Source organism: Pezoporus flaviventris, unplaced genomic scaffold, assembly GCF_033815535.1.
Source record: "Pezoporus flaviventris isolate CSIRO_AGI_PZ_B2104156 unplaced genomic scaffold, CSIRO_AGI_Pfla_v1 ptg000011l, whole genome shotgun sequence".
Classification (NCBI taxonomy): Eukaryota; Metazoa; Chordata; class Aves; order Psittaciformes; family Psittacidae; genus Pezoporus; species Pezoporus flaviventris.
The window spans coordinates 203,553-231,466 of NW_026892559.1; the positions used below are offsets into that span (position 1 = coordinate 203,553).

The window sequence follows — 27,914 nt, forward strand, 5'->3', positions numbered from 1 at the left end:
TGGGGCCATAGCTTCTCAGTATTGCCATAGAGTAGATAACAGTAATAATCATGAGGAGTAATATAGTTTGGTTTGTTTCCTCAGTTAGAATAAGATGTCAGTAAGAGTAATGAACATTATGCTTGCCTTTTATACCAGTGCAAATTTAATCCCAGCACTAAAAAGGTATTTCTTTATGTACACAAAGCCTTAGGGACACTTTAGTTCCAGGCACAAACAGCCATATTCCCCAAAATACATGTCTATTCCAAATCTTCTAGTGATTGTGTCATACAAAGAACAATTCTAGCTTGATACAAGAAAAAAACGTAACTTGTTCACCAGAGCTACTAATCACTTGTCCTCAGCAGTCTTCTCAGGGAAACAGTTATAACATGTGAGCCAAACTGAAGTAGCATATAGGCTGAATACAGCCCAGATAGGTGCAGACCATTATATTACGTTACGTGGAACAGCCTAGAAAGCTAAACTGATTCAGACAAGTCCCTATAAAATGTGCCATAGTTTAAGTCACTTTTGTTCAGTGGTTTATTACTGTCCTCTCAACTAAGACACAGGAGCTGAACTGGGCCTGTAGTAGTATGAAGTGAAACAGGACAGCATGAATCATACCCTGCAATAGTTAACTTTTTAAAAGGTGAATGGGTGCCTTTAATCCATCAGGGGTTGAGAACTAGAAAATTGATACAGCTCTTTTATAATATATTCTTCTGTCTCTTGAGTGCATGTACATTAACATCTATTCTCAGAATAAAGCTCACTTACTTAAACAGTAAAAAATTAACAACCAACCATTAATGGTTCCCAGCTTATACTAACGTAGAAGAACATAGCCTCTCTAGTCTGCTCAGATTTGCAGTACAAGAAGGAGCATCAGGGTGGATGTTTCCAGGCAAGCAGGCATACAATATGAGTGCAACAATACCTTAGTGTATTGCTAGAAGTTAAGGTAGTTGGACCCATTCAGGTCCCAGAGACCCAATACAATATGAAACACCCCAGACCAGTGAGCTCTTCAGGGAAAAGGATGTGTCACAGGGCACAGACGGTCACTGGCCTTCATCAGAACATAAAAGGAGACAGAATTCCATTGAAAAAGAAACAGGACAAGCCCTTTATTTTTTTTTTGTTTGTTTGTTTGGGTTTTGTTTTGGTCTTTTTTTTCCAGGTTTTTTGGTTTTTGTTTTTTTTTTTTTTTCTGTAGGGAAAAGACACACCTGCTTTCTGTGTGCCAGGCTTTAAATACCAGATCAATTATCTTTGTCCTACTAATCATGACAGGGGCATTTATGACCATGATGAGTGTGGTTGCTAGCACTGTAAAGCACTCAGCAATGCAGTCATAGATGAAAGCACATACAGGCTAAGCAAACACAGAGATAACAAGTAAGCCTCTGTTCCAAGGTATTTAAAATGGAATTACAAATTATCCACCTTGCTGGCAAGAAAGGGTCAGAGTACAACAATTTATGTGGGCAAGGAAGATGCAAGAAATCTAAAGTTTGGACAGTTTGGAAAAAATCAGTTGTGGAAGTTGGAACCTAAACAATGCTTCAGACAGCTTAATTTAACTGTTGCTGGGTATGTTTCACACCCCAGAAAAACAAAGCTCCCTTTTTGAATTGCTTTCAAAGTGGATATTTGGCAACCTCAAAACTAGGAAGCCCTAAACCCAAATAATAATTGCCTTGTGAGGAAGAAAGTTTGTAGTCTCAATGTCTGGCGCTTGCAAAAAGATGTAGGGATCACAGGCTTCTTCATGGACTCTCCTCACAAAGCTCCTTTCTGCAGAGTATTTAGACAGAAGGTTACCCGGGTTGGATTTCAAAGCAAAGAATGTCAGAAGAGATCTTGCAGCTGTGAATGGCCTCCAGATGTGGGCTTTCCTTCTCCAGGCCTGGGGGAGGGGATGAGAATGCCTTTCGTTTGTCTCATAAAATTAAATGGAAAAACATTGTCTACTGAGGACGGTGGCAGGCAGAGAAGGTGGAGTCAAACTGGGCAGAACAGAACAGGAAAGAAAAAAGCAGAACCACAGCTGAAATGGTTCAGGACACATATCATCCTAAATGCTGAAGTCTCTGAATAGATGTTGGTCACTAAATGACATGGCTCACATCAGCAATTAAAGCATTTGAAATGGAAAGGGCCAGATAAACCAAAATGCAGTTTTGTTTGCCGAAAGTATATTGTCTCCTTCCCAGAGCTGCAACATGATCTTCCTTTGTGAAACAACCCCAGAGAGGCTGTGGCCAGGACTGCTTGATGTCTGAAACTGTGCTAAGCCACAGCCAACATGTTTCTCTTACCATTAGCCCACAGTCCTGGACCTGTAGCTAGTTATCGTCTCCTCTGCAAAGATTGTCCTGGACAGTTCATACTTCCTTCCAGCTTATTAACGTAAAATTATTCTCCTCAATTGAAATTAAGCCCCAAGCAATGAATCTGTGCAAGCTGGAAAGACCAGAGACCCTGGGGACAAATTTTACTCAGTTATTTCTGCAAAACTCACTATAGTAAATACATAGAATCCAAATTTCATTGCTGATATGGAACTTGGCATTCCTTGCTTGAACAGGTGTAACTGGATCAGACAGCCAGACCGTATTTACTGCTCATCCAGCAAGAGGAGACTATGTGTCTCTTCTACCTATCTCCTAAATGTATAAGGATATCTACTGTCCTGGCAAAGCTAATAGGGGAGCCAATGCTTCTCTCATTTTAAAAAAATGACCACAATCTTTACCTGCTTTCACTCAAAAGTCCCTATTTCTGGTTTAGGACATGGCAAAACACACCAGTGCAAAGAACATTAGCAATGTCCATAAGATCTTCATCTGGAAGTTTGTGGTCTTCTCCAGCTCCTTGGTTCACTTTCCACTTCTCCTGTAATATCACACCAGGTGTCACCTATTAATTTGGGAAATGACCATAAAAAAAAAAAAAAAAAGTGCTGCTAAAAATGTAAGATTACCTTTACAAGCTCAGGCTGAAGAACCAGTAGCTCTTGTCTGGCAGTCAGAAGGTATTAAGGAAAGAAATGTATGAAACAGAGGAAACATAAGTACATCCCATTACACTTGCTCACCCACCATTAGTCTGCTGTTTAAGACACTTATGGTGCACAGGTAGCACCTGTGCTGCTTCAGTCAGCAGTAATGAATTCATTCAGGAGGAATTCAGGAGGAAATATGCTGCATAGATGCACCCAGCCCATTCATGCATTGTCTTCCACATTCAGTCTGTGGCAACAAGTTCCATTATTCCTTGATGCCTACGTGGAAAAGTCCATAGCTTGTTTGTTTTAAATCTGTTGCCTAACCATTTTATCAGGTGCCATTAGTTTCTGTGATATGGGGCTGCATGAATGTTAGTTCTCTGTTGACATTCTCCATACCATTTTTTATTTCCTTTGAGCTATCTCTTTTCCATGATTAGCAATCTGTGCTTGCCCAGAAACTATCTCCTACTTCAGATCACTGTTGATGTCCTCTCTATTCTTACTAGTGTTTCTTTATGCTCTTCAAATGAGTAACCAGAAGCACTCATAACTTTCAAATTATCATCAGACCATGAAGTATACAGAAGTGTAATCATGTTCTTTGTTTCTTCTGTACTCATTCCTAACATTTCAGTTTGGCTTTTTAACCTCTACAGAGCCTTGAGAGAGTGTTTTCAGCAGGCTGTCTGCAATGAATCTGAGATCTCTTTCTCTGCTGGCAGCAGCTGACTTAGAACCATTCAGTGTATCTGTAGAGCCAGGCTGTTTTCTTCCTTGTGGAGTTCCCTTGCATTAGCTGCCACTGAATTTCATCTTCCATAGAGTGCCCAGTCACTCAGTGCCAGGAGATTTTCTGCAGTCCTTTGCAGCCAGCTCTGTATTGCCCCTCTGGAATGACTGTGGGCCATGAGTAAACTGTTAACTTGCTGCTCATGTTCCTCTCCAGATCATAGCAAGTGTGTTGAATAGCACTAGTGTTAGCACAGAGCCCTGTGAGGTCCTTCTGATGAGTTCTTTGTCGAGACTGACCGTTTGAAGTGCTCAGGTTGACGCTTGCTTTCTTACTTATGATCCCATTTGGCAGAGATCTCCACAGTCAGGGTTCTCCTTTGAGAGTGGTCCAGTACACAGGACTGCCTGGCACCAGCCTTTTACAGATGCAGTGTGCTCAGACAGGAGGTATGTGAGGACCCTCTTTGTGATAACTAGATGTAATTGCTTTTATGGCCTGGACCTTAATTAAATATAGCAAATCTGTGATAGAAGAAACTGGACACAAATGCTTGCTGGTTTCTCTGCTGTTGAGTTCCAGGAAATGTGAGGGCTGCATAGGAAAATTAATTACTGCATGGGAAAGGATGGGACTCTTCAAGTGAGTGGAGTATAGTGTGCAGATCTGTACCATCCCGCTGCAGCTCCTCCCCTCCCTTGATTTGGATCATTCGTGATATGTCCCTTTACTTTCTCAATGGGGCTGTGATGGCAGACAAAGACGCCTTGGGCAAGTTTCCACCAGCTGTGAACAAGTCTGCACACAGAAGGATCCTCCTTGAGCCATCCATCAAGAGTGGGATGGATCAGAAAACAAATCAGTGGGCCAAGTGTGGGCACAGCACATCGTCCACTCTCCTCTGTGAAAACACAGGCTCTCTGAGCCAGAATGTCACCCTGTTGTCTTCTTCTGGGTACCCCCCAGTTCCTTTATATCCAGCCCCTCCCAACTGGCATTCGGACCTGCAAAATACGTCTTCTCCTCCTGACTTTGCAGCTGTAAATAGGCTCATGATCATGTGGACCATGGTTTCAGGTGCCACACTGTCTCCAAGGTGAGAGGGGCCACCTTGGGGGAAAGCAAATAGGAAAGTATCCCAGGCATGAAAATGCTTCTGTGGTTCTTGAGACAGGAATTTCTTTCACACCCATCCCCTCCCCTCTATTCCTCCCCACTGCTCAGTGCAGCTAAAACCCAGCAGCAGCAACAGCGGGCAAGTTTAGTCATTCCACCACCTGGGTATCGATTACACATGCAGGTGGGAACCAAGGAAACAAAACCAAGATGCCAGCTTTGCCAGAGGATTCTCCTCAACTCCCAGTTTGGGCCTAGTGCCAGTCCTCACCCTGTTGCATTTCAGCATCCCAGCTCTTCCCATGACAGCCTGGCAGGTGTTTATTCAGGCAGAGGCATTTCACTTCACATGTCTTCAGCCTTCATAGAAAGGCAGAGAAATTCCAGAGCTGTTTTCCTGAGTAGCATTGAGCAACCCAACACCACTGACAGCCAGGACAGGCAGAAAACAACAGCTTCTTTGTGTCTGGGTCTTTACTTGTTTTTTGCCTTGTTTCTGCCTGCTGACATTTCCCTAGACTGCAAAAGGATTTTTAAATCACAGAGACAAGCTGCCCTTGTATTAAGACCTCAGCTTTACAAACAGCACCTGTACCCAGCAAGGCACTGGCTGAACAGCAGCCTGCCTTCAGAGACTGCTCTCTTCTGAGGAGAAGCCTCTAGCTCCACAACTCTCTCTGGGCGTTTTCGGAAGAACACAGTGCATACCCAGTAAGCCATGCTGGTGAGCAGCATTAGCTGCTGCTGGGACAGACTCAGCTGCCAGCCAGCACAGGGAGAAAGGGCAACCAGTAGTTCGTTGAGTACTGGGCAGGATCAGTTTTCAGCAAAGAAGGCTGGAGACATATATCAGTTACCAAAGACTTTGCAGCTTCCATTTTTCATCCTGCTTTCACTCTGCAATACTTTGGTATCTATGACATGCAGAAGTCTCTGTTAACTTTCAGAACTCTGTCATGTCCACTCTTTGGCCAATGGCATGGATATCACCTCAACATTGAACCATGAAGGTGACAGCACTGGACTGGAATAACCACATGGGAGGCAGCAGAAGGAACCTCCCTAAGCAGCAGTGCAGCCCACAAGTGTTCACTGCCTGATCAGAGCTCGTCTACCTGGCTGCACCACTGCTGCTGAGTCACATGGAGGCCATCCTTGGGATGCACTCTTTACCAGTCTGCCATGTCGTTTGCTTCAATTCATTCATTCATTCTCATTTTTCTCTGATTGATCATATATCTCAAAGGGCTGTCAGTGCCCAGGTACACCTATAAAATTCAATCAATTTTGTGCCATTGAGACATCTTGCTGATTTTTGTTCCACACTTCACAAGCATCACCCTTTATAAGCACACTTGAAGTCAAAAAGCCCAGGCTTTTTATTCTTTGTGCTATCTTATCCCCACAGACAGGCAATATGGTAAATGCTCCCTTTCTCCTCCCGCTTGTCTAGCCCATGTCTTCCTACATGCTCCCAGCATGGACAGGGACATGATGTCTCTGACTAGTATGAAGGCACCACAGACCAGCCAGGCAATTCCTCAGTCCCACAGCGCTGCTTGGACTACACTAGAGTAATTCCTTGCCATAGGATTTGAGGCAAATCCTCTCAACAGTGAGAACCTTCAGCTTTTGCTGTCATTGCCACTGATAGGACCACTCAGGGGTGAAATATAGTTCTGAGGTTTGTGGATGCAAAAAGGACATCAGCAGCTGAAGAGCTCTAAATTACATTGGCTGCCTTCTCACTCTCTAAGTGCGTGCTTTATCACGTTGCAAGCTCTTTTCCAGCTCTCTGTCTGCTGTCCTTGTTGTTTCCAGTTTTCCTTCTTTCACAAGTTCCAAAGGTCCCGCCCTCTGAACATCTAACTTTGAGTTTATTTTTCCCCCAGATAATAGGTTTTCATTTTTCTAGTTTGAATCTTGTGTTACTATTTTCTGCCCATATCCTGCCTCAAACACAAGGGAGCCATGAAAGTGGTGACTAGATTACAAAAGGAGAAGGAATGGAGTCATGAAAATACTTGTATTTATGAATGAATAAGGCACAGAAAGGGAACATGTGTGTATGAGGGAAAGCAAAGCATAATTTATGTTCCTTTTCAGAAGACCATGGACAGCTGACAAGAAGCAGGCAAGCAGGTAGCAAGGAAGAAGAAAGAGATTACTTCAGTGGTCAGTCTCTGTGCTTGTAGCTTTTCCCCCTCACAAATTCTCTCTTTACCACCAGTTTCCTGACACGGTAGCACTGCTTCAGCCCCTGATTCAAAATTAGAAAGACTGCTATGAAGTTGATGCGAGTTTTTCCAGTTCTGCGCTGATGCAAATAAACTCAGAGGCTGGCCCGTATTGTGACATGTGTAGATACTTCCTCAGTCAGAAGGGAACCATGCCTCTGTAGCCAAAGGAATAATTTCCCTCTTTGTCAGGGAACGAAAAAGAAAACCTAGAGAGTGACATATCCCTTCTGCCATAAAACAGCAACAGGAGGGAAAGGACTTCCAGCCTCCTAAGAGTGCTCTGCACTTGCTCAGGGACTTGGAGCAAAGAGGTACTTTTCATATTGGCTGCAACACCCATGGTGTTCAGCCCTCTCTGCCCTGCCCTGACCCTTCCAATGCCCAGCTGATCTTTCCACCTCAGCTACACTCCCCTGTTGTCCTTCTCCTCCCTTCTCACTGTGGTGCTTTTCCCCTCCCACCAACCCTCCCGGTTACGAGGACACCAGTACAGGTACCACTGTTCTCCCTAGCAGACCTTCCCTGGGCTGTTCTTCCAGCTTAGTTGAGTAAGTAATCTGCCTGCATGGTTTGTTCATACACCAGGTCCCTTTCAGTCTCCACCATTTATTTTCCTAGGCTAGCACTCTCCTTTCCTGTATACATGTAGAGCCTGTGACCCTATAACATTACTTAAATAAATGCATCCTAGGATTCAAAAAAGCAAGATGTTGCAGAAGTGAGAAGCAAGTACAGCTGGCCTTCACACATCCTCCAAACGTTATCTCTGGCTGCACAGCGAGGTCTTACAACTTTCTGAGGACACCAACATCTTCTCTAAGTCCAGAAAATCTTGAGTAGAGCTAACACATGGAAACAGCATGTGGGAGCACCAGGTAAATAGAAAAATGTCCCATTATTAAATCTCAAACACAGCACAAATGGCACTTGCCCTTGCCTTGGCCTCTTAGTCAAGGTCCATTTCTACAGCCAATGACCCAATTGCAGTCCAGGCTGCAGGGATGGTCAGGCTGCTAATTCCCTTTGTCAGCACTGAATGAAAGGACAATAATAAGGCACGGTCAACTCATGCCATTTCTTGGTGCTTGCAGAGTTTTTTTTCTTCACTAAAGTGGTAAAACCTGCCGGTGAAGCAATTGGTAGCATATACTGCGCAATACAGCAGCCACAGAAGGCAGAGATAGAAATGAGCCAGGAGCAGGAGAAACCAATAAAGAAAACCTCCTTGGCTGGCAGAAGGGATGACATAGGCTTTCTTGTGCAGGTGGAGAATACCACCAGCCACTGCCTCTTTGATGTGGAATGGGAGAGGTGCTTGGTGAAAGTGACAGCTCAGATGGGTCTGCTAGGGCAGAGGTAACACTGGCTTGTTACAAGCAAATGTCTTCAGCTGGGCTGTTTCCAATAATAAAAAAATAAAATAAAAGGAAGAGATAGAGGTAGAGGTTAAAGTAAGGGAAAACAAGATGCAGAGTGGTTTCCCCTGCCATAAAAATAGGGACAGACCAGTGAAATCATAGAAATTATGGAAATAATGGAATGGTTTGGGTTGGAAAAGACCTTAAGATCATCCTGTTAGAACCCCCCTGCCATGAGCAGGGACATCTCATGCTAGACCATGTCACCCAAAGCTCTATCCAGCCTGGCCTTGAACACTGCCAGGGATGGAGCATTTACTACTTCTCTGTGCAACCTCTTCCAGTGCTTCATCACCCTCACAGTAAAGAACTTCCTTATATCTAACCTGAACTTCCCTTTTTTCAGTTTGACCACCTCATTTCAGATGGCTCTCATCTCACCACACCTTTTGCTCCACAACATAGAAGAAAGTTATGATTTCATAGGTTTCATGTTTTCCAGGTTCAGGTATCTATTCCCAGCCCCAGTCAGTTCATGCTGCCTCTTCCAGGTGTTCAGAACCTCAGCCTGAGGACCACATTAAGCCCATGCAACAGTGTCTGGGATGGCAAGGCTTAACTGGCCCTCTGAGAACTAGTCCAAACCCCTTGGCCAGTTGCAAATGGGTTGCCATTTATCCAGTCTGGCAGAATCTCCAAAACTGCTGCAGAGACCACAATGTGAATGTCTGTACTCTACAGCAGCACGAGATGTCAGAGGAATCATAACCCATCTTCATCTCCCTCTCCAACATAAGATTGAAGTATATGGTCCTTTTCATACGGCAGGACAAAACTAAATTCTAATCACTTTGCAAATTATGGTAGGAATGGTTTCCTTTTTTTTATTCCTATTAAGAAACAAGGCAAGTTTGGGGGGCTTCCCAGATGTGGTAAGTGGGATGTGGGGAATGCATTCTGGCATAGACCCCATTCATAGTGCTCAAGTCCTGGAGGAAACAATTGCAAGTCTTGCCTGTGAAAACTTTTGACAAACCATTCCTACACAAATACTACAAACCCAGGGCATTTTCAACTCTGTACCTGTCACCCAACTTAGAAGACCAGTCAGTCTGGCAGTTTTTTGGAAAAATCAGATGTAGATGTTTCTGTTGGTTTTGTTCTTCGTACACTTTACCAAAGTATTTGGGTCAGACAAAACCAAACCAAAAAAAAAACCTCCACCAGCAAAAGAGAAGACTGTGAATGGGAAGAGTTATATCTGTTCAGTGCTGACTGCACAATCTTCCCCTTTCTTGCACCACTGAGCTTGTAACATCAGCTTCCCTAAGTACTGGAAATCTAGCAATCCTTGGAGGGACAGGAACATGACAGGACACATTAAAGAAATGACAAAAACCATAGGTGTGACTTCCAATATCTGCTTCCTCAGAACTGAATGAAGTTATAAAGAAAGCACCGCCCTTTCCTCTCAGGTGGATGGATGCTCCCATTTGAAACCCTTCAGGTTCACGAGTGACAAATACAGTTTATCATATGGCTCTGAGACCTATCATATGGCTCTGCAAATTACCGTATCACAACAATAGGTGTGATATGAACACACAAACATATCAGTGGCACCGCTACAGAGAAGTATGAAACTTGCTGGTTTCTATTTTTTTAACCCACATGTTAGCTCAGGCTCAACCCCACCTTCTCCATGTCATGACAAGCAAAGAAATAGCAAGCGCCATGAAACCTAACACTTCCACTTTTTCTTCAACCAGCCAGAAGGATGTTGCACAGAGTAAATAGCACATTATAGAGAGGAAAGGGTTTAAGTATTGTCAGGTGGAAAGACATGCTATTTAGACTGAGGGGGTTAACGTGCAACGTGTGTTTGCAGACAGCTATCCAGAAAAGCAAGTCCCAACAGCATATGTTGAATTCATGCTGAATTTGTACTTGAAAGTATCCCAGAGAGCACGGGAACTCAGCTGCAGACCTCTCCCAAGCGTAGATTCTGGCATCTAAAGAAACTGGAGAGAGACCATGGCCTATTTCCCCTACCCTTCCTCCCCCACGCCGCCCCCTCTAGAAACAGAATGTTCTGGATGCTTCAAGCCAAGCTTGTCCATACCTCCTCCACCCCTAAATCCACACCCCATCTCCCATTCCCTGTGGTCCATTCCTCCTTTGATCTGGGCTTGCAAAAGCTCGATGTTTGTCTTATCTAATGTCACTGTGAATGCTTATCTTGTTACACCAAGGGCTACTGTGCACACGCAGTAGTGATGTCTGCAAATGTGTGGGGCATGACAAAACAAGCAGACATACAGCAGACACGAGCTTCAGCAAAGGCATGGCACACATGGGACAGCTTCACCCCTATTATTGAACATGGAAATGCAAGTCCAGATTTCCACATCTTAAATTCTCATGGCTTCGACCTGCCCACCTTGTATTAGTTGGCTGTTGGCATTCAGAAAAGCCTGTGAAATGCATGATGCCTAGGTGAGGGGACACTGTTGACTATGGTCTGAGGACCTTAGGCACACTATGGTGTGAGTGCCTTAGTATGTCAAACTGGCAGCATGCTTTATTCTTCTGATCCCATGATGAGACTTTTCATATGGTGAGTTTCCTATTGCAACCTGCCTTGTGAAAACCACACACCCTAAAGGAAGAAGTTGCTGGAGGCACGCAGAAAGACCAGATGGGTGGATAGAGCTGGCTCTCTGTCACACACACAAAGGTTTAGTGAGCTAACTTCATCCACAAAAAGCTACAGAAAACATGATGAATCTTATCAACATGAAATGTTCTCCTACCTTTACCTATCACTTCTACTCTGTCTTCTCGTCCAGATGCAAGGTGGAAATATCCTAAAGAGCTAGTAATCTGCTCAGTGGAAGCTGAGCTCTCCTGTGGCCTCACCATATCCTGACATTAGGGGGTTACCCTGACATTACGGATTAACTTTACTTGCTTAAACGAGCATCTTGCCCACATGCAGCATTGCTCCCAAACAGGAGCAGATATCCACACATTTGTTCCCTTGACACTCACTGTTACCCCCTCTCCTACCTGGCTTGACAGGTATGACAGCAGGGATGAAGCCAATTGCTGGCAGGGTACCAGTGCTCCTCCAGGGCCATAGTCACAGCCTATGTGGCCTGTTTGGTTGCTTTTCTTTACTCTGATGTCTGGGCACCAACATTTCCAGATGGAGAGTTAGGAAGCAATGCTCCTGTGGGCAAGCTGACACTGCAGAATCCCACTGCCTCCATGTGATGCATCTGATGTTGGCCATTGCCTGTCAGTCTCCTAGGCTAGAGAGCAATTTATACAGAATGTGTTTGCTCTCTCTGGACAAATAATGTTTTGCCATTCATGGATCACTTTATACCCAACTTCTTAGGGTGCTCCCCTGTAGTTGCCCCATGTGAGTGTGTTTTAGATGCAGGTGGTTTTGGCTACTGGATCTCAGATAAGGAATTCTCTGAGCGTTCAGGCAGCTGCTCTCTGGCAGGTGGGCAGTCACCTCTGAACAGATCTGGGGCAGAGGATGCTTCACCACAGCTGAACTCTGGTCCACAGATTCTGCTTTGGGACCACATACTGCAGTATTTTGTGTACACTTAAGCATCCCTCACTCCAATAAACTCTGCTGGGAGACCAGGGAAGGGCAAATGGACAGTGCAGCTCAATGTAAATGCCAGTCCTTCTGCAGGGTAAGCAAATACATTTTAATATCCCTGGATATAACATTAATGCAAGTCATCAAGAAGCACTTGTTTAGAATAATACCTATTCTAACCCACAGGTATTAAATATACTTAGGGTTATTCTGTCCTGGGGAAGAAAAATCTGTATTTTCCATCAGTGGCAAAATTCTCATGGGATTGTCTGGGCACAGTGTCTTTCCCCATCAGTATCATCTTTGCTGCTGTTTCATCCACACTTCTGTTTTTATGCAGGTTGCTGTAGTCTAGAAATTAGACCAGACGCATATCAATAACACCAGAGGGAAAGAATAATCTGAAAAATAGCAAGGACTTTTAATCTGTGTAGACTTCAAAGAGCATCAGCTTTGTCTTTCAAATAAAGGCAACCCAGTGTCCTCCTCATGTAAGTGGGAAAGGCGTTGTTTCCCAGGTTTTTTATCAGTATCTGCTTATCTCTTTCTGGGCCTCTGCAAAGGCAGGCTTGATTCCTTGCAGTATCAGATCACCAACTCTATCACAATATGCATCACATTTTAACCCAAATGCTTTCTGACACACTTCTTCCCCCTTCACCTACGTCTCAAGCACATCCCCACTGAATATTGCCCATAGCATCCACAAGACAACTACACCAGCCAATTCTCTGCAAATTTCAAGGATCTATTTTTAGAGGTCTTTAAGATGACAAGAAACGCTGACCTCAGAAAACTGTGAAACACAAACTCCTTATTTCATCTTCCTTGCCTGCTCTCTCTCCATGGAAGCAAACCACCACCATCTGGCCAACTTGCTCCGGAGTCACCACCAAAACAACGCTAAATCTTCAGCATCTCTGCTCCTTGGTATATTCCCAAAAGTTTTGTCCATGACAACCCCACATGTCCAATTTCCGTTCCCCAGTGCTGCCAGCTTTGGTGACTTCTCTCTGTGCAGCACGGGGAGGGGATACTGTGACTCACCCGGCCTCATGATGAATGACCCCTGCCAACCGGCTGTTTGTTTGAGTGACTGCATTGTTGAAGTCCCGTTGCCACATTTGTAACTATACTTTTTTCTTTTTTTCTTCTTTTTTTTTTTTAATGACAACCCGAAGTTCAGTTTTATAAACAGATGCTGTTGTGGGCCTCTATTACTCAGCTGGATCAGCGTCAATCGTTTTTCCAGCCTGCGGTCTCTCTACTGCACACTGAGTCAGATGCAGCCCTGCACAGACTCCTTTGACTCGCTGGTTTCCTCCCAGCGACTCTTGACTCACTGCCAACAAAGCAGGGCGTAGCTCATTAATTTTTCTTCCCCCCCCTTCCTTCTCCCTCTCTTTAAAGGCAGACTGATTCATAGTAACTCCTTTAAAACAAAGGGGAACGGGGAACGACACCACCCTCCCACACCACCGGAGGAAACTTAAACCACCACCAGGTCACTCCCCTTCACTACAGCTCCGTGCTCCAGGACATCAGCTCTGCAGCCCAGCACGCTCCTTGCTTCTACAGGTGCCAGCCCGCACGGTAAGACCTGCTCTCCAAAATTCTCAGCAACTTTTCTCCCTTCTCGGTGGCTGCTGCCCTCGCTCAGCAGCTCCTGCCTGCTTTTCTCCTCTACTCTGCAACGTCTCTTCGACTTGGCACATGAGCTGGCAATGAGATGCACCTTAACTTTTCAGCCTTGACTTTGAAATCCAGCTGCATTATGGGGTAAAGTGATGCTGCAAGGCACCTGATTGCAACCCCAGAGCGCTGACAGCAGTGATGTTGTTTTCACCTCCAGAGCATGTGCAGTGAGGGGGCAGGCAAAGGGTGCCCAACCTGAGCCAGCGCTGGCATAGGAGCTGCCATGCTTTTGGAGTAGCATTGTTTACAAACGTGAGAAAACGCCTGCTTGAAATGAGGGCTGCTGTTTCAGCATTTCTGGCTCTTACTCACATTTTTCTGTGTGTCTCTCTCCTCTTCATTTGTAGTTTGCCAAGCTTTACTTTAAAACAAAAACCATTCCAATCCATGTGAAGTATGAGAGTCCCCAAAGCTGCAGATTTTGGGGTACAATGGGGAGGAGCTCTCATTTTCTATTGGGGTCCCAGCTCTTGAGGGTGAAGCTCTTCAGCAAAGCCACACGACAGACAGAAAGGCATGCTATGCCTTCCTTGGCAGCACAGACCCCAGAGTAGGGAGCACTGAGAGGTGAAGTGAGGAAGCAGGGGGAATTGTGAAGAGCACCACGGGCTGCATGGTGGGATTTGGGGAGGGAGGCACTGACGGGAAGTGTCGGATTGCAGGGACTGGCAATTTTCCCTATTCACCTGCCTTTTTCCAAACAACCACCCTTCCCTCTTCTTCAACAGTTCTCTCACTTCATCTGTCTGCTATGGTTTGCATCCTGTGGTCAAATCTGAACTATTTTTGAGGTCTGAGAAAGGGAGTGAAGAAAGACAGTTTGTTGGCACCAGTCTTTGGTTCATGTTGCAGGAACCCAGCCCACCCCTGCACAGTTTCATGGATCTGGAAGAAGTTGAAGCAGTATTTAGCCGAGTCTGGCCAGAAATGGCTGGGGCTCAGGCTGGTGCTGGGGACAGTTACTGTATGAATGGCCAAGAACGTGAGCTGACCTTAACCTTATGGCAGAAGGATGGATTTTGTGCATTTCAAGTCCCCTCTGACTTGTGGCTTGGTCATGCAGGGATGCCTCCTGCCTGAGAAATAGATGTTTTTGAGTGGTAGGGAAGCTGATTGAGGCAATGAGTGTTTCCAGGGCAGTCAGCAATCAGTCTGGGTAGAAAGTGTTCTCGGAAGTTGTCATTTAACATGGCTAACAATGAAATCAGTTTGGAAAAATTAATAATACAGAAAAAAATGTTGTGGTGACAGAGCAACTTTCACTCAAAGGCTTTGAATTCCTCAAGGCACCTCTGAGAGCAGCTTTGCCCTGGAACTGCCCACTTGACATTTCTGGACAGAGTGGGATTCTTGTCTGAGCAAACAGGCAAGAGTGAGCTGGGTATGAAAAGTGGAAAACCTGGAACCCATTAGCTATTGTTCCTATGATAACAGGGGTTTAAGTCAGTCAAATGCCTCCACCCACCCTACCTCACAAAGCTGCTAAACCTGGGAACTCTGTGCACTGAAAGAGTGCTGCCTCAATGGCAGCTTATTTCTATTTGCTTTCTTTGGGGATCAGCCTAGGGAAAGGATGAAAACTGAGGCATTTTACTACCACTAAGTGCTGTGCCTGGAAGCACACCCTGAAATGCAACTCGTTCATGCAAGGCACTACACACCCACCTAAGGAGTTCCTCCCAGTAGGCTCTGGTGGAAGCTCCCTCCAGCTATGACTAACCATTCAAACATGAGGCACACGGCCTGAGCCATTCATCCAGGCTCACCCTCGTGTGAGAGCAGGGCATCCACAATGGGCACGTGCCACCCCGAGGTAGACATCAGAGAGATGGAATCATGCCACACCCCAGAGACACATTATTGGAGGAGGGACTTGGGATCTTGTGGAGAAACACCCCATTTTGGAGCAGGAGCCTCAGAGCTGCAGGGCTCCTAAGTGCTCCACAGTACCCTGCTGAGGACAGAGAGCCCTGGCTTGGAAAACCGGCCCTTCTGGCCCAGCCAGTGGTCTTTGAATTGTGCAGTGTGCGAGCAATGCAAGTGCATGGAGGAATTACTGTTTTGTGGCCTGGGGTGGAACAGAGGTTGTATTTTGAAACAGCTGATAACAGCTACTGTGTTTGTGGTAAAAGACCCACCTCAGGGCCTTCTTTACGATGAGATGGGGGAGATCTGCTGCAAGCACTAATTCTTCTCTCATTATCCTCAAGCTGTAAGGCTGGCAGACATCACTCTGCCGGCCAGAAGTGGGAGGGGTGGTGGGTACAGCCTTCTTCTGTAGCCCTGTCTGCTCCCATGGGGCTTCACAGGCTCCATCAATTCCATGTAGCAGCCATACACCCCTTCCACAGCACATTCCGCTTGCTTACCCTCCCAGTTGCCTTTGGCTGCTGGATGGGTGCTCTGTTCTTAATGGGGTGCTACACTCGATGGTGATACACTTAATGGGGATAGGGCAGGCAGCTGATATGGGCCTGGGATTTGCCCTTGGACACTCGAGTGTCCCACAAGGCAAGCAATAGTACTACAAGCCCTCTTTGATCTCAATGGGCTCTTGTGCCTGTGCTCTTCAGCAGGGAGGTGACAGCAGTGTCACCCAACACAGGGTGCAGGGTGCGGCACTCCCAGTTCTTCCCCTTCCTCCTGTTCTCCTAAAAAAAAAACCAAAAACCCAACAATGAAAAAGGACCAAAAGATGAGATTTCTTTTCCCTTCCTTCAAGGCAGGGAGGAGTAAGAGACCCAGAGGCGTTCTTTTACACCTCCAAAAGGGAGGGCAAGGGATTTCCTATCTCCCCATCTGAAGATGGATGCTTAATATTTCACGGGTCTTTTCTGCTGAGGCAAAGCTCCTCTCCATGGCCTTGCTCTTTTGATAGCACCTGCTGGTACTGATCACTAACTGGTAGCCACAGTGCTATACTAGTGACGTTGACTAAATGTGCTGAAGCACCAGCTCAAATGTGACTATGCAGATGCTCAGCCAGAGCCAGTCTACACCCAGTCAACCCAGAGCATGACACAGGGCCCGGTAGCAGCCTTCCTTATAAACTGCCCAGAGGGAAATCTATAGTGGCTTCTTTCTTAAATCTGCATTCTTCTGTCAGACTGCAGGCAGGGCAGCAAAGCAGCACATCCTGGGGCTGCCATCTAGAGCATGATTTTTTCCAACCCCACTGGGAGGATTTTGCACAGTATCTCCTTAGAACAGCTGGACATTGAAAAAAGGAAACACCAGTCAAATTTGCAACCCCACACACCCTCCTCCCAAACTGCTTATAATAGGGCAGAGACTACATGGAAGCTGCTGCCTAAGACCAAATGTAGCCCATGCCTTGTCGTAGTAGGGAGAGACAGGTTAGAACAATTTAGCTCCAGAACCCATGTTGCCCAAGGGAGTGACCGGTTTGCTAAGCTCATGATTAAGATCTATCTCCTTTAACGTGTGAAAACCACTTTGTACTGCAGGCATAGAGAAACGTCCATGATGGGAGCCCAGGGCCAGATCCTGGGCTAGGTCAGCCCCAGCCATGCACAGAAATGCAATAAACTTAATGATCATTGGAGTGGCTGATAGCAGGTGAGCTTGTCTGAAGGCTGAGCTCTTGCTATATGGGGCCACCTGGCAACACATTTGGATTAGAGTAAATCCTGGGCAATCTTGGCTGCCCTCTTGCCCTAGAAGGTCTCAGGGAGGGGAGCTGCAAAAGCAGCTGCCATGAATGGGCCCAGAGTCCACATTCTTCTCATTCCAGAGAGACACCTCCCCTATGGGCTCCAGCAGCGCTCCCCCCCCCCCCCCCGGAAAGGACAGCGAGAGCAATGGGAGCAAGACAGGGGAGCTGCAAAATGCTCACGGCTAGGAGCAGGCTGGTCAGGGCATTACTGAAGGTCAGGTCCAGGAATGTGGACCACTGCCGAAGGAAAGCTGGGTTCTGAGGCTGGCACAGTGTCTGTTGTGCAGGCTCAGGCAGCTGAGACAACTGTCTGCTAGCTGTCCTCCAGCAGCTGCAGCCCAGCCAGTGTGTTGTGCCCTGACAAAAGAAGCTCTTGATGCCTCTTGGAAAGCCATTTCTGCATGCAACACGAGCTAGAATGACCCTTATGCTGTTCTGCAAGACCCTACTAATCACAGGTGTAAAGAAGCCCTCTTGAAACCAGACGAGTCATTTTACCTCATACCACCTTTATACCACACCTCACAGAGCACTGATCAACTCCAGGCTGCACAGCATCCTCTTTTGCTTTATACTCATGCCCCTGCTCCACCCAGTCCACCACTTGTGCGCTGTGGTTTGAAAGAAGGAACTATCACAGAGTTTTGCAATTTAAACCTGCACAGTCTTTTGTAAACTGGATTGCAGGAACAGGGACACCCTGGAGGTAGACTGACCTAAAAGCTCAGACTCTTTAGATGCCTTAGTTGCATTGACTTCAGTGTCTCATAGTCTGTACTGACGTGTTCAGAGGTTTTGCAGTCTTGAGAGGGAGGGATGCTATCTGATAAGGAGCCATTTCAGAGTTAGTCCTTTGAAACAAAAAGGGAAGATCTGTATGAAACTGTCTATGTTAATCAGGGAACTGAAGTTTTAATTAAAAAATGCAGCCAAAAGCACAGCTGATGTGGGCTTCACAGACCTTCTACCTCTATCTAAAGGCTGTTGCAGGGAGGAAAAGCTGGAAGTCCCACCAGAAATGATCTGTGTGCTTTTAGTTCACACCACACTGTAATCTGAACTTTTCTGTTAGAGCTGTCAGATGGTTTCTCCCACGTGGGCACTGTCAGTGTTGAAGTTCACAGACAGATACATGCACCCATGAGGAATCTGCGCATGAGCACACACACAAACAGACACGTGCTCACAAACACGGTGCAGCTCTGCTCAGAGACAAACCGCGGATGCACACTCCCATTCACAGTGTGAGTGATGCAGAACTGCAGATGCACACCCCTACACACATACCACCTCATCACCCAGACTGCCAGCCCTCCCACAAGCATTTCTCCTGTCTCTCAGCATCTTGTCTGAACCCCTGCAAGTCTCAGCAACTTCAGTGTCTAATTAGCCCACCCTCGCACTGAGGGGTGAGGGTGCTTCCCATCACACTTCCAAAGGCACAGAGGAACACTCGTGTGCTTCCACTAGGTCTGAGGTCTTCTTACCCACCCCTCTCTGTCACTCGCTGCCCATGAGTCCCAGCCCTTCCCTGGTGTGTCTAGTGTGAGGGGTGACAGTGTTTTCCTCCAGCAGCAGCTGATGGCTGCCTGACAGGCCCCAGGCAGTTGTCTCTTCTGACTATGAAGTGAGCTTTGAAGTTTCAGTTGGTGTTGTCACATGGCTGAGAGCTCGAGGGTGGTTTCTTCTGGAGAAAATGCCAATTTCTCACTGTCTGCCCTAGGAGCTGATATTTCCCCACTCTCATATGAATCACGAGCATGAGAGCTGGAAAACCCTTGTGTGTCATCTTTCGTGGCCCCTCCCTTGCATCTCTCAGTGAGTGTAAGTTTGTTACCAAGGGTGGATTCTTGAGGAATTTGTATGGTCCATCACAAAAACGTGAATCAAGAAATGATTCACCTGCTGGACCTTTACCACTCCCCTGGGAAGGCAATTCCCCTGATCCCTTGGAGACCATACCACCAGGAATACTTCCCAAGGACCAAACAAAATCTTCCATTTACTTAAGCTTATTTTCAGTTATAGCCCCTCAGGCAGCTCTGTACTTTCCTTTTGGTTGGCATTGTTCTGCTATGTTTACAGCCTAACTGTACCCCATGTGGTCACCACAGCCACTACCCATGCACGCAGAAAATCTTCTCATTGCCATAAATCAGAGGCTCCAAAGGTCTCCATGTGCCCACATACATCTCCTTCCTAACCCTTTTCCCACACATAAAAAAATTTCTTTCCAGAGGCACCAGCCTACTCATCCACATGTCTATAAAAAGCATCTGACTTGTAGACTGAGTCAGTCCAGTCTTTCAAAACCAGGTTGCCAACAGCAGTGCTGGCAAACAGTGGTTTTTAAAAGTCGGGAGTCAGCAAGGACTTTAGATTCAGCTGCACCCAATGCAAGAAACAGCACAAAGGATGAAAGCAAAAGGATGCTTCCTTGTGGTTGTTTAAAGTTATCATGAACTTTCTAGTAATGATGTGATAGGTCCAAAGTCACAATGCCACCAGAATACCACAGAGATCTTCACATCTTTGTATCCTGCAAAATGACCTTGGGCACAAGGAGGACTCATGCTCTTTTTTTTTTTTTTTTTTCCTGAAATCCCCTTGTTGAAGAATTGAATGTATCAACCCAAGGGACTTCAGCTGAAAACCTGAGTTTTAGAGAGTCAGAAGTTACAGTGGTGCCCATAGTGCTATTCAGATGTCCTCTGTTTCCTGGACACTGCAGGCTGCTATAGGCTATTGGCTGAGTTCTCCCCTCAGCCAGCATCTCTCACAGTATGCCTCACCAACTCACCCTGGGAGAGGCAGTCCCAAGCAGGATCTTAGTTCAGAGAAGAGAATGACAATGGAAGTCAGATGAGCTACATCCCTTAGGAACATTTCAGATCTGAAATATTTCAATTTAGTTGAGAGTGCTCTGATTTTTCACCCCAAACAACCTGATCATTCCTGAAGAAATATGCTCTACAAATCCCCTCTACTCCTTTCGCTGCAGTGCACTTTCTGCCAGAAGCAAAGGACCACTACCTAATCTGGTTTACCCTCTTGAGTAACCCACTCCCTCTATTTGAGGAACTATACTGCTGGCCTTTGTCATATCTCCAAGTGGCACTCTGCATTCCATCCTGATGCTTTGCTAAGTAGCAAACCAAGGACAAGGACTCACTTCTCCAGATTGCTTTCTGTACAGAAGGATCCAACCCAGTTAAGTAGACAGAGGGGAAAGATGGGTGGCTACACTTTGCCTGCATGAGAAGACTTTATCTTTGTTCTTAACGGATAGCACTTGCTTGCTTGAACTTGAACTAGGGTGCAGCAGAGCTCTGTGTTGTTCTACAGCATGTGTACTCTTGCATGGTCAGGGAACACAGATAAGAGTCTGTCATGCTTATCTGTAGGTCTTTTTGTGCTGAAGGCTGCTATGGTGATTGTTATTCATGGTTACTGTTGGTGTGGCTTGTTATTTCTCCTCATCCATCATCCCAGGAAAAGGAAATTCAGTCTGCTGTCATCAGTGCAAGGTCTTCTCTTGAGTCATGCAGGCTGTTCAGCAGGTGCATAACACTGACTTCTTCCCCACTAGCCTGTCCGACATCAGTAGTTATTCTACTGTCATGTATCAGCTCTGTTTTTCTTGGCTTAGCTGGGGTCTCTCCTCTAGAAGATGTGCCAGGAAGCTCAGTGCAGGATCCACAACCTGGTTGCTTGACTGGTTCTTGAGAAGCAGTCCTAAAACTAACAGAGTTTCCTGAACACTTTCAGGGTTAAATAATTGTGGTTTGGGGAGCCTCAGGCTGAGTCACTGGAAAAAACTGGCAGCTCTAGGAAGTCTAAGACTGACTCATAGGCCAAGAAGAGCCTAAGGAGGTCCAAATCCAGCTGCAGTTTAGGTAGGGAAATGGAAGAAAAGGCAGTTGCATGCAATTGTGTCCTATTGTTCCAGCAATGTGACCCCACCCTGTAGCAGAGAAAGATATCTCACACTTAGAAAATGGACAGCTATCCTGTCAATCACCAGTGCTGTGCCTGCTTCCCTAAGGGTGGAAAGGTCCATGCTGTACCATCGTAAACAGAGATGACTGTACTTCTACGTCGTTCATTCATCCACTGCTCCTTTGGGATTTTTCCCCAGTGTTTTACTTAAAAGCTAGGAAGAGATGAAGGAAAGGGAAAAATAATGAATAGAAAGGAACGTTTGTGTTTTAAGTCACAAAGAATCAAAACTAATCTGTGAGCACATATCCCAGGGGGAGTTTGCATTTTATAGAGTGTGTATTCAGGGAGAGGTGCCGACCTTCTCAGGAAGGAGGTGCACTGAAAGCACCTGAACTAACAGTGTTCTCAAGCAGTGTGAAAATGGGGCAGAGAAAGCAAAGAGAATAAATATTTTAGGATTTTTTTCTTAGCACACTGGTCAAAGTTCTGAGTGTGGGTTGTTTGTTTTTTTTTTGTGAGGGGGTTTACATTTAAAAGTAACATTTATCGCTCATTTTCATTTCTGAAAGCAAAGAGAAGATGCATTTTAAATGATTGTTGTAGTCCTTTAGGGTGTTATGAAAGTTCATTTTCAGTCTTTCAAGAACAGGGCTTTTTGAAGATCCTCAAAAATAATCAGCAAGTTAACTTGCTAAATGAATTTTTAGAGAGACCATGGAAAAATAAATTTACCTAAGAAAGAAGAAAGCTTAGCCACTGTTCAGCAAAGGCAAATTTCAGGCAAATTTGCCACAATTTGGTGTATGCATACCCAACACACTGGTGGCAAGAGTACTTGTTACGTTTGTGTAAGAACCAATAATCAGAAAAAAGGATGACAAGTAGTCAAAGGTATGGGAAGATCTGAGTCAGAAGCTCAATTCAAGCCACCTGCTGCAGTGATATTACTTAGTCATGGCAATAGCAATAGTTTCTCACCTCAAGCTCAAGGTACAGTGGTGATATCCATATCAGTTGCCATCCAATATTTTGAAACCCTCATTCCTTTTGCAGTCAATGGGAAGAAGGGTTTTAACTCTCAGGTCAGGTGTGTTCGTTCGGTAGCCTGCATATGGTATTGAGAACCTGGATTTCAGCAATGCTCAGCTCATAACTGATTGTCACTACTCTTAAGAAGGCTGTACTTTCACTAAGTTCATCACTAGGGGAGGTACTGTGACAAGAGAGGACACAGGGACCAGGCCATCCAGGCAAATGAAGCCCTAGAACTTGAGGAGTTTGCTAGGATACTCCAAAGTAGACAAGTAAGCCAGGACTAAACAGCTCCAGAGTTCTCCCAGGTGAAGGAAATTTCACAGCAGACAAGTTCTTGCTGGGTAGATAGGACCAATCAGTTACCAAACCTAATCTGTCCTAAGGAATGGCCTCATTTGTGTGGGAGAACTGACCTAACAGAGTTGGCTCCTTGAGATCCTGAATTCAAGGAATTTTTTCTCGTCATGAGCTAATAATGAACTTGACAAAGAGCCACTGACGGAGAAGCCTGTCTGCCTGCCTGCTTTGGTTTGAGAAACTATATCCAACGCAGTGCGAGGAATAGCTGTAGCACTTTACAGGAATACACTCCCCCACACATGTCCACAGTGAGAGGAAACACAGGAGTGGAGAAGGTGAAGTCATTGAGTAAAAAAGCCCACATTTATGAGACTTCACAAAGCCTTTCATTACAGTTTGTGTGAAAGACATCAGAAAGTATAATTGTGTTGCTCAGTGACAATGTTACCACACCCTGTACAAATGGTGACAGCATCAAACCTTACCTGAGTCACCTGGACCAAAATAACTTGACAGCCAACATTAATCACATCCTTGAAGCTGCTCTTCATTACTAGCACTACGAAGAGAAAGCAACACAGCCCTTTGAAACTTTCTAGGAAGCAGTCTTTTTCACAGAGTGGACCTAGTAAACTTTTCTGCCCGATTTCTATGGCTATACTCATGATTAGTAATAAACGCCTGGGTGGAGGGGAAATATACTTACTCACTTTCCGTGAACTCAGTCTCACAACTTAGATTCGTTCCTAGTACTTTGCATTTTCAGGGGATAAGTCAGCAGCCTTGATGAACAGTGTCATGAGCTATTCAAAGCACATTCCACTCCCTTTCCAATTACATGTTCATCAATGACAGGGAATCTTCTAAAAAGTAAAAGCTTGCAGAGTAGAGAGGGGGAAAAAAACCCAAACCCTAAACAAATCACAGAGGAACTTGTCTTACAAGAGAATCTTGTTGCAGTAATAAAGCGATCTGCATACCTCAAGTTTTCAAAGGGAAACAGACAGTTTTCATAGCAAACCTAAGCATCTTCCTCTGCCCCAGAACACCTCCATGGCATTTATGTTCTGGTTATTCTCCTCTTCAAATTGAGTAAGGGCACCCCCAGTCCACTCTACCACTGCTCAACACATGATGCACCCAGCAGCATACAATCCTGCACTGCACAATCCCCCTGGGCAGTGTCCCAGACCAACTGGAGGAGGCTGCACCACGAGAGGAAAAGGGAGAAGAGGAGTAGAAAAACTTTCCTGACCTCTGCGAATCCTGTGGGCAAAAGCTCCTCTTCCTGGCGTGTAGGCCTGCAGTATATCATTTTTACTTTACATAACCACACACCAATTTAAGCAACCTGTGTAAATACTCAGGTTATTTTTAAAATGCCCCTAAGCTAACTACCCCTGCTCTACATCTCCTCCCAAACTGGTTTCTTTACCTCCAGGCTTTCTTTAACCTCTTGAGCAACTCGCTTGCAGATTTTGACAAAGGCGTTTGCTTCCAGGATGGATTTAAGATCAACCTGTTTTCTAGTGTGTAAATAAAGGTTATAGTAATGTCATTCTTTGATTCATCCCTTCACTTCACATCCTCCCTCTGCTCTCATTCTCTCCAGAGCTCTCTGTATCGCTGACACCACCCAGAAGGGATCAAGATGTTGGTGCTACTGGCCGGTATCTTCGTGGCTCACATTGCCACTGTCATCATGCTCTTTGTCTCCACCATTTCCAACGTAAGTAGACACCCCCAGTGAGACAAGCCTGTAGCAGGAGTAGCCAACCCTTGGGTGCTCAGGTCTCTAGGTGGGGACACCCGCTCATGGCCATGACCGAACACGAAACTGCTCCCAACGCTGCTCCTGAGGGAAGCCCGACCTAACAGGAGAAAACCCCACGCCGCCATGGCCGCGGGGGAAAACCTGGGCGAGGGCGACCCCTGGCGGCTCCGCGGGGCGGGCGGCCGCGGTGCCCCTGCATAAAAGCTGGGGCGGGTTTTGGGGCCCCCTCGTACCTGCTCGGCGCTGGCTCGCCCCGCCTCGCCTTCTGCCGCTCCTACTGTGGGAGTGAGAGGCTCGTCTGAGCGTACTCCCACCCCCTGGCTGCGGGAGCAGGCTTCCGGGTGTGCTGCCTGGACCAAATGCCTTCTGGTTCTGAAGAATGCGTTATGTGCACCCGTGCAGCTCTTGCCTCGCGGCACTTGGGCTACTCTTGCTCCCGTTACGGTTTAGTCTGACAAGTGGCCGGAAGGGCAAAGAAGCTCCCCTCCCCCTTGGTGCAACTCTTCCATCCTGTTTCAGGTTTGGATGGTGGGTACTTACAACAAAACAGTCTCATCTGGACTCTGGCTACTCTGCAACCAGACCTGTCGTGAGCTGCCAGTCAGGAATGACGATGCGGGTAAGCTACATCTCCATCGTGGTGGTGAATTGCAGGACCTTGTTGTACAATGCCAAGGATGAGTCCTGACCCTCTCAAATCTATTCCCTGTGTGTTTACAGCTTCCCTCAAAACTGTGCAAGCCTTTATGATCCTCTCAATCATCTTCTCCGTCATCGCGCTTGTTGTGTTCATTGCTCAGCTGTTCACCCTGGAGAAAGGCAAACGTTTCTACATCACTGGAATCATCATGCTGGTTTGCTGTAAGTATGCACGCCTTGTGATGGCTTCACATGCATCCCGCAGCGTCTGCAAGCGCAAGTAGCTGCATGAGTCTGCCACACATGGCCATCAGGAGAGGTTGTCAGCCAGCTAAATGTTTACAGTGGCCCAATTTTTGTGATGAAACAAAGCACTGAAGAATTGGAAAGGGTTGGTTTTGGGTTGGTTTTGGGTGGTTTTGGTTTGGTGTGTTTTTTTTTTTAATGGTATATAATGAAAATATGTCCCAATTTTCATTAGAAAAGCTTGGTGGGTTTTGCAAAATACCTTTGAAAGACAACAAAAAGTGTTAAATTATTTTTTTACGGGGCAGAGGAATAAAGAGTTAGGAAACTACTGCTCATGGGATTCAACATGTAGGACCAAACTGTCTGCAGATCTTGTTACTGATTTCCTCCTAGTAAAGATTTATTCCCCATGGCACTTACTAACCAAGCCCCGAGTGTCTTATGTCATCACATCTGCGAGAGAAATCCTCTATAAATAAGCCTATGGCCACAGCCCCTCTCTCCTATGGCACAAGACATGCATTACAATCTCAGGGGACAACAGTACTTCAAAACTCCTGCAGGAATGCTGGTTTCTCTGCATTTTCCAACTCTTTTCCTTCTTCTTCCCACAGGGCTGTGCATTCTGATTGCAGTCTCCATTTACACAGCCCGGTTCACAGGCCAGATATATCCATCCGTAACTTCTCACCATGGCTACTGCTTCATATTGGCCTGGATCTGCTTTTGCTTCAGTTTCATCATCGGCATCCTCTACCTTGTTCTTAGGAAAAAATAAGCCTGATGAGAGTCCAGGGGAGAGGGTTGGCTACTGGGAATGGGGAAGAATTGCTCTGCTGAGAGAACTGTTGGGTCAATAGACAGAAACAGCCACCACTATCACCACTGCCACTACCACAGAAAAATCACTAACAAAGCTAGAATCGTCCGAAACTCCTTCACCAAAGAGAGGGAGATACAGCTCCAACTGATCTAGCACTCCAGGGGCTGTTGCACCAGAAACCTGCAAGTGACCCAGACAGCTCTTCTTTTCTGCAAAGTCATGTCATACCTTTACAAAGCTTCAAGGTCAGCAGTGATGATTGAAGGGCACCACAAAAACAAGGGCTACAATCTTTTTCCTTTCCTAGAGCCCTTCTCACTTACTTTTCGGTGTGTCTTGTGGGTTGGGCAGTGAGGCTTATGACCCCTTCTTTTGTCCATTGAAGTAAATGGGATGGGCCTTTTGTTACATTTATATATATATATATATATATATATATATGCGCATATGTGAAAGTTAAAGACACTTAACTGAGAAGCAACCAAATCAGAATCAAGTTAAATTCATGTTAAAATATCTGCAGAAACGAGGCAGCAATATTTTTTGCTGTTCTGTTTACTGTTTGACATTCCAATGGTTGAATCAGATACAAGGAGGAAGGGCAAATATACAGGCATAGATAATGGAGAGAGAGGGAGAGAAAGAGAGTGCGGGGTGAAGATACATAGGGGTTCCTAATTACAGAGGATGCAGTTGCTCAATGAGGCACATGCAGGGAGGGCATCATCTGGGTGTGTGTCTACAATAAAATCTTCTGGTCAGCTCCAGAGCATGGTAACAGAACTGCAACATTGCAGATCTTTACTGAGACAAGTCCTCATCTGTAGGCAAGGTTATTTTTTTTCCACATCACCCAGTACATGGTACTAATTGAGAACCCCACCTTGTGACACAGCAGCTCACCTCAAAGGCAGATGATACTGGTTAGCAGATAAAATACGTCCCCTAGTGAGAGGGCCAGTGAGTTCTGTTCAACAACCTTAGGCCAGTTACTTAACTGCATTCTTTTCCATCTGCCAAATTCTTGATTAAAACGATACCTACCTCCCAGGGTTGCTGAGAGATTTTGTGTCCACTCTGTGTAAAGGTCCCCATGTGAAAGGCTGGCATGGGAAAGTGAGGCATTGGTCCTGCTGCAACCCGCAGATTTCTGTCAGTTTGAAGAATCTCATTCAGAAGTGGCATTTGTAAGAGACAAGAGGTCAAAACTTCCTGTGACTCCATCCACAACTAAAAGGCAGAAAGTATGAAAAAACATGCAGGTGCAGACTGTGCATGGATGCAGTTTACCTCTCTCTCTCTTTTTCTCTCTGTTACATTTTCTTCTTATGTAGACTTTATCGTTTGGTGGATATATTCTAGTACTGTATGTTGCTGTTTCATTATTAACAAAGGTTGTTTCATAAATAGTCATTGTAAATATTTTGAAATGCATATTTTTAACTTTGAGGGTATAAAAATAAAATCTGATTCCCTTTATTATAAATAAAGGGAATTTGTTTTGCTCTGGGTTTTTTCATTAGTGTTTCAGATATTTGTTAACAGAAGCATTTGCTGCTTTGACTGAATCAAAGCTCAGCCCTTTAAGATGATGCAGAACTCCCAACTTCTTTTGCTTATCAGCATATGAGACTTCCTGTTCTGAAGGGGAGGAGGAAGTAGAACAATTTTCAGAGCTCCCATTTCAGGTTCTCTGCAAGCTCAAACAGATAGT

The 27,914-nt window shown here is 45.6% G+C and overlaps 2 protein-coding genes across 3 annotated transcripts in view; one reads left to right on the forward strand and one right to left on the reverse strand.

Annotated features, from left to right (window-relative positions):
- The window catches only part of GSG1 (germ cell associated 1), an 88,523-nt gene that overhangs the window by 23,141 nt on the left and 37,468 nt on the right, over window positions 1-27,914 (reverse strand). The window contains exon 1 of one of the 2 annotated variants that reach the window (XM_061450617.1): window positions 12,855-13,484. The exons of the other annotated variant lie outside the window; for it this stretch is intronic. The gene's annotated coding sequence lies outside the window, so the exon portion shown is untranslated. Of the gene's footprint in view, window positions 1-12,854; window positions 13,485-27,914 lie in introns of those variants that run through there. 2 annotated transcript variants of the gene reach the window in all.
- On the forward strand, window positions 13,519-27,705 carry EMP1 (epithelial membrane protein 1). Its single transcript, XM_061450621.1, has 5 exons — window positions 13,519-13,660; window positions 24,328-24,444; window positions 25,009-25,108; window positions 25,210-25,350; window positions 25,992-27,705. The coding sequence occupies exons 2-5, from the start codon at window positions 24,367-24,369 to the stop codon at window positions 26,153-26,155; spliced, it is 483 nt and encodes a 160-aa protein (XP_061306605.1). The 5' UTR covers window positions 13,519-13,660; window positions 24,328-24,366; the 3' UTR covers window positions 26,156-27,705.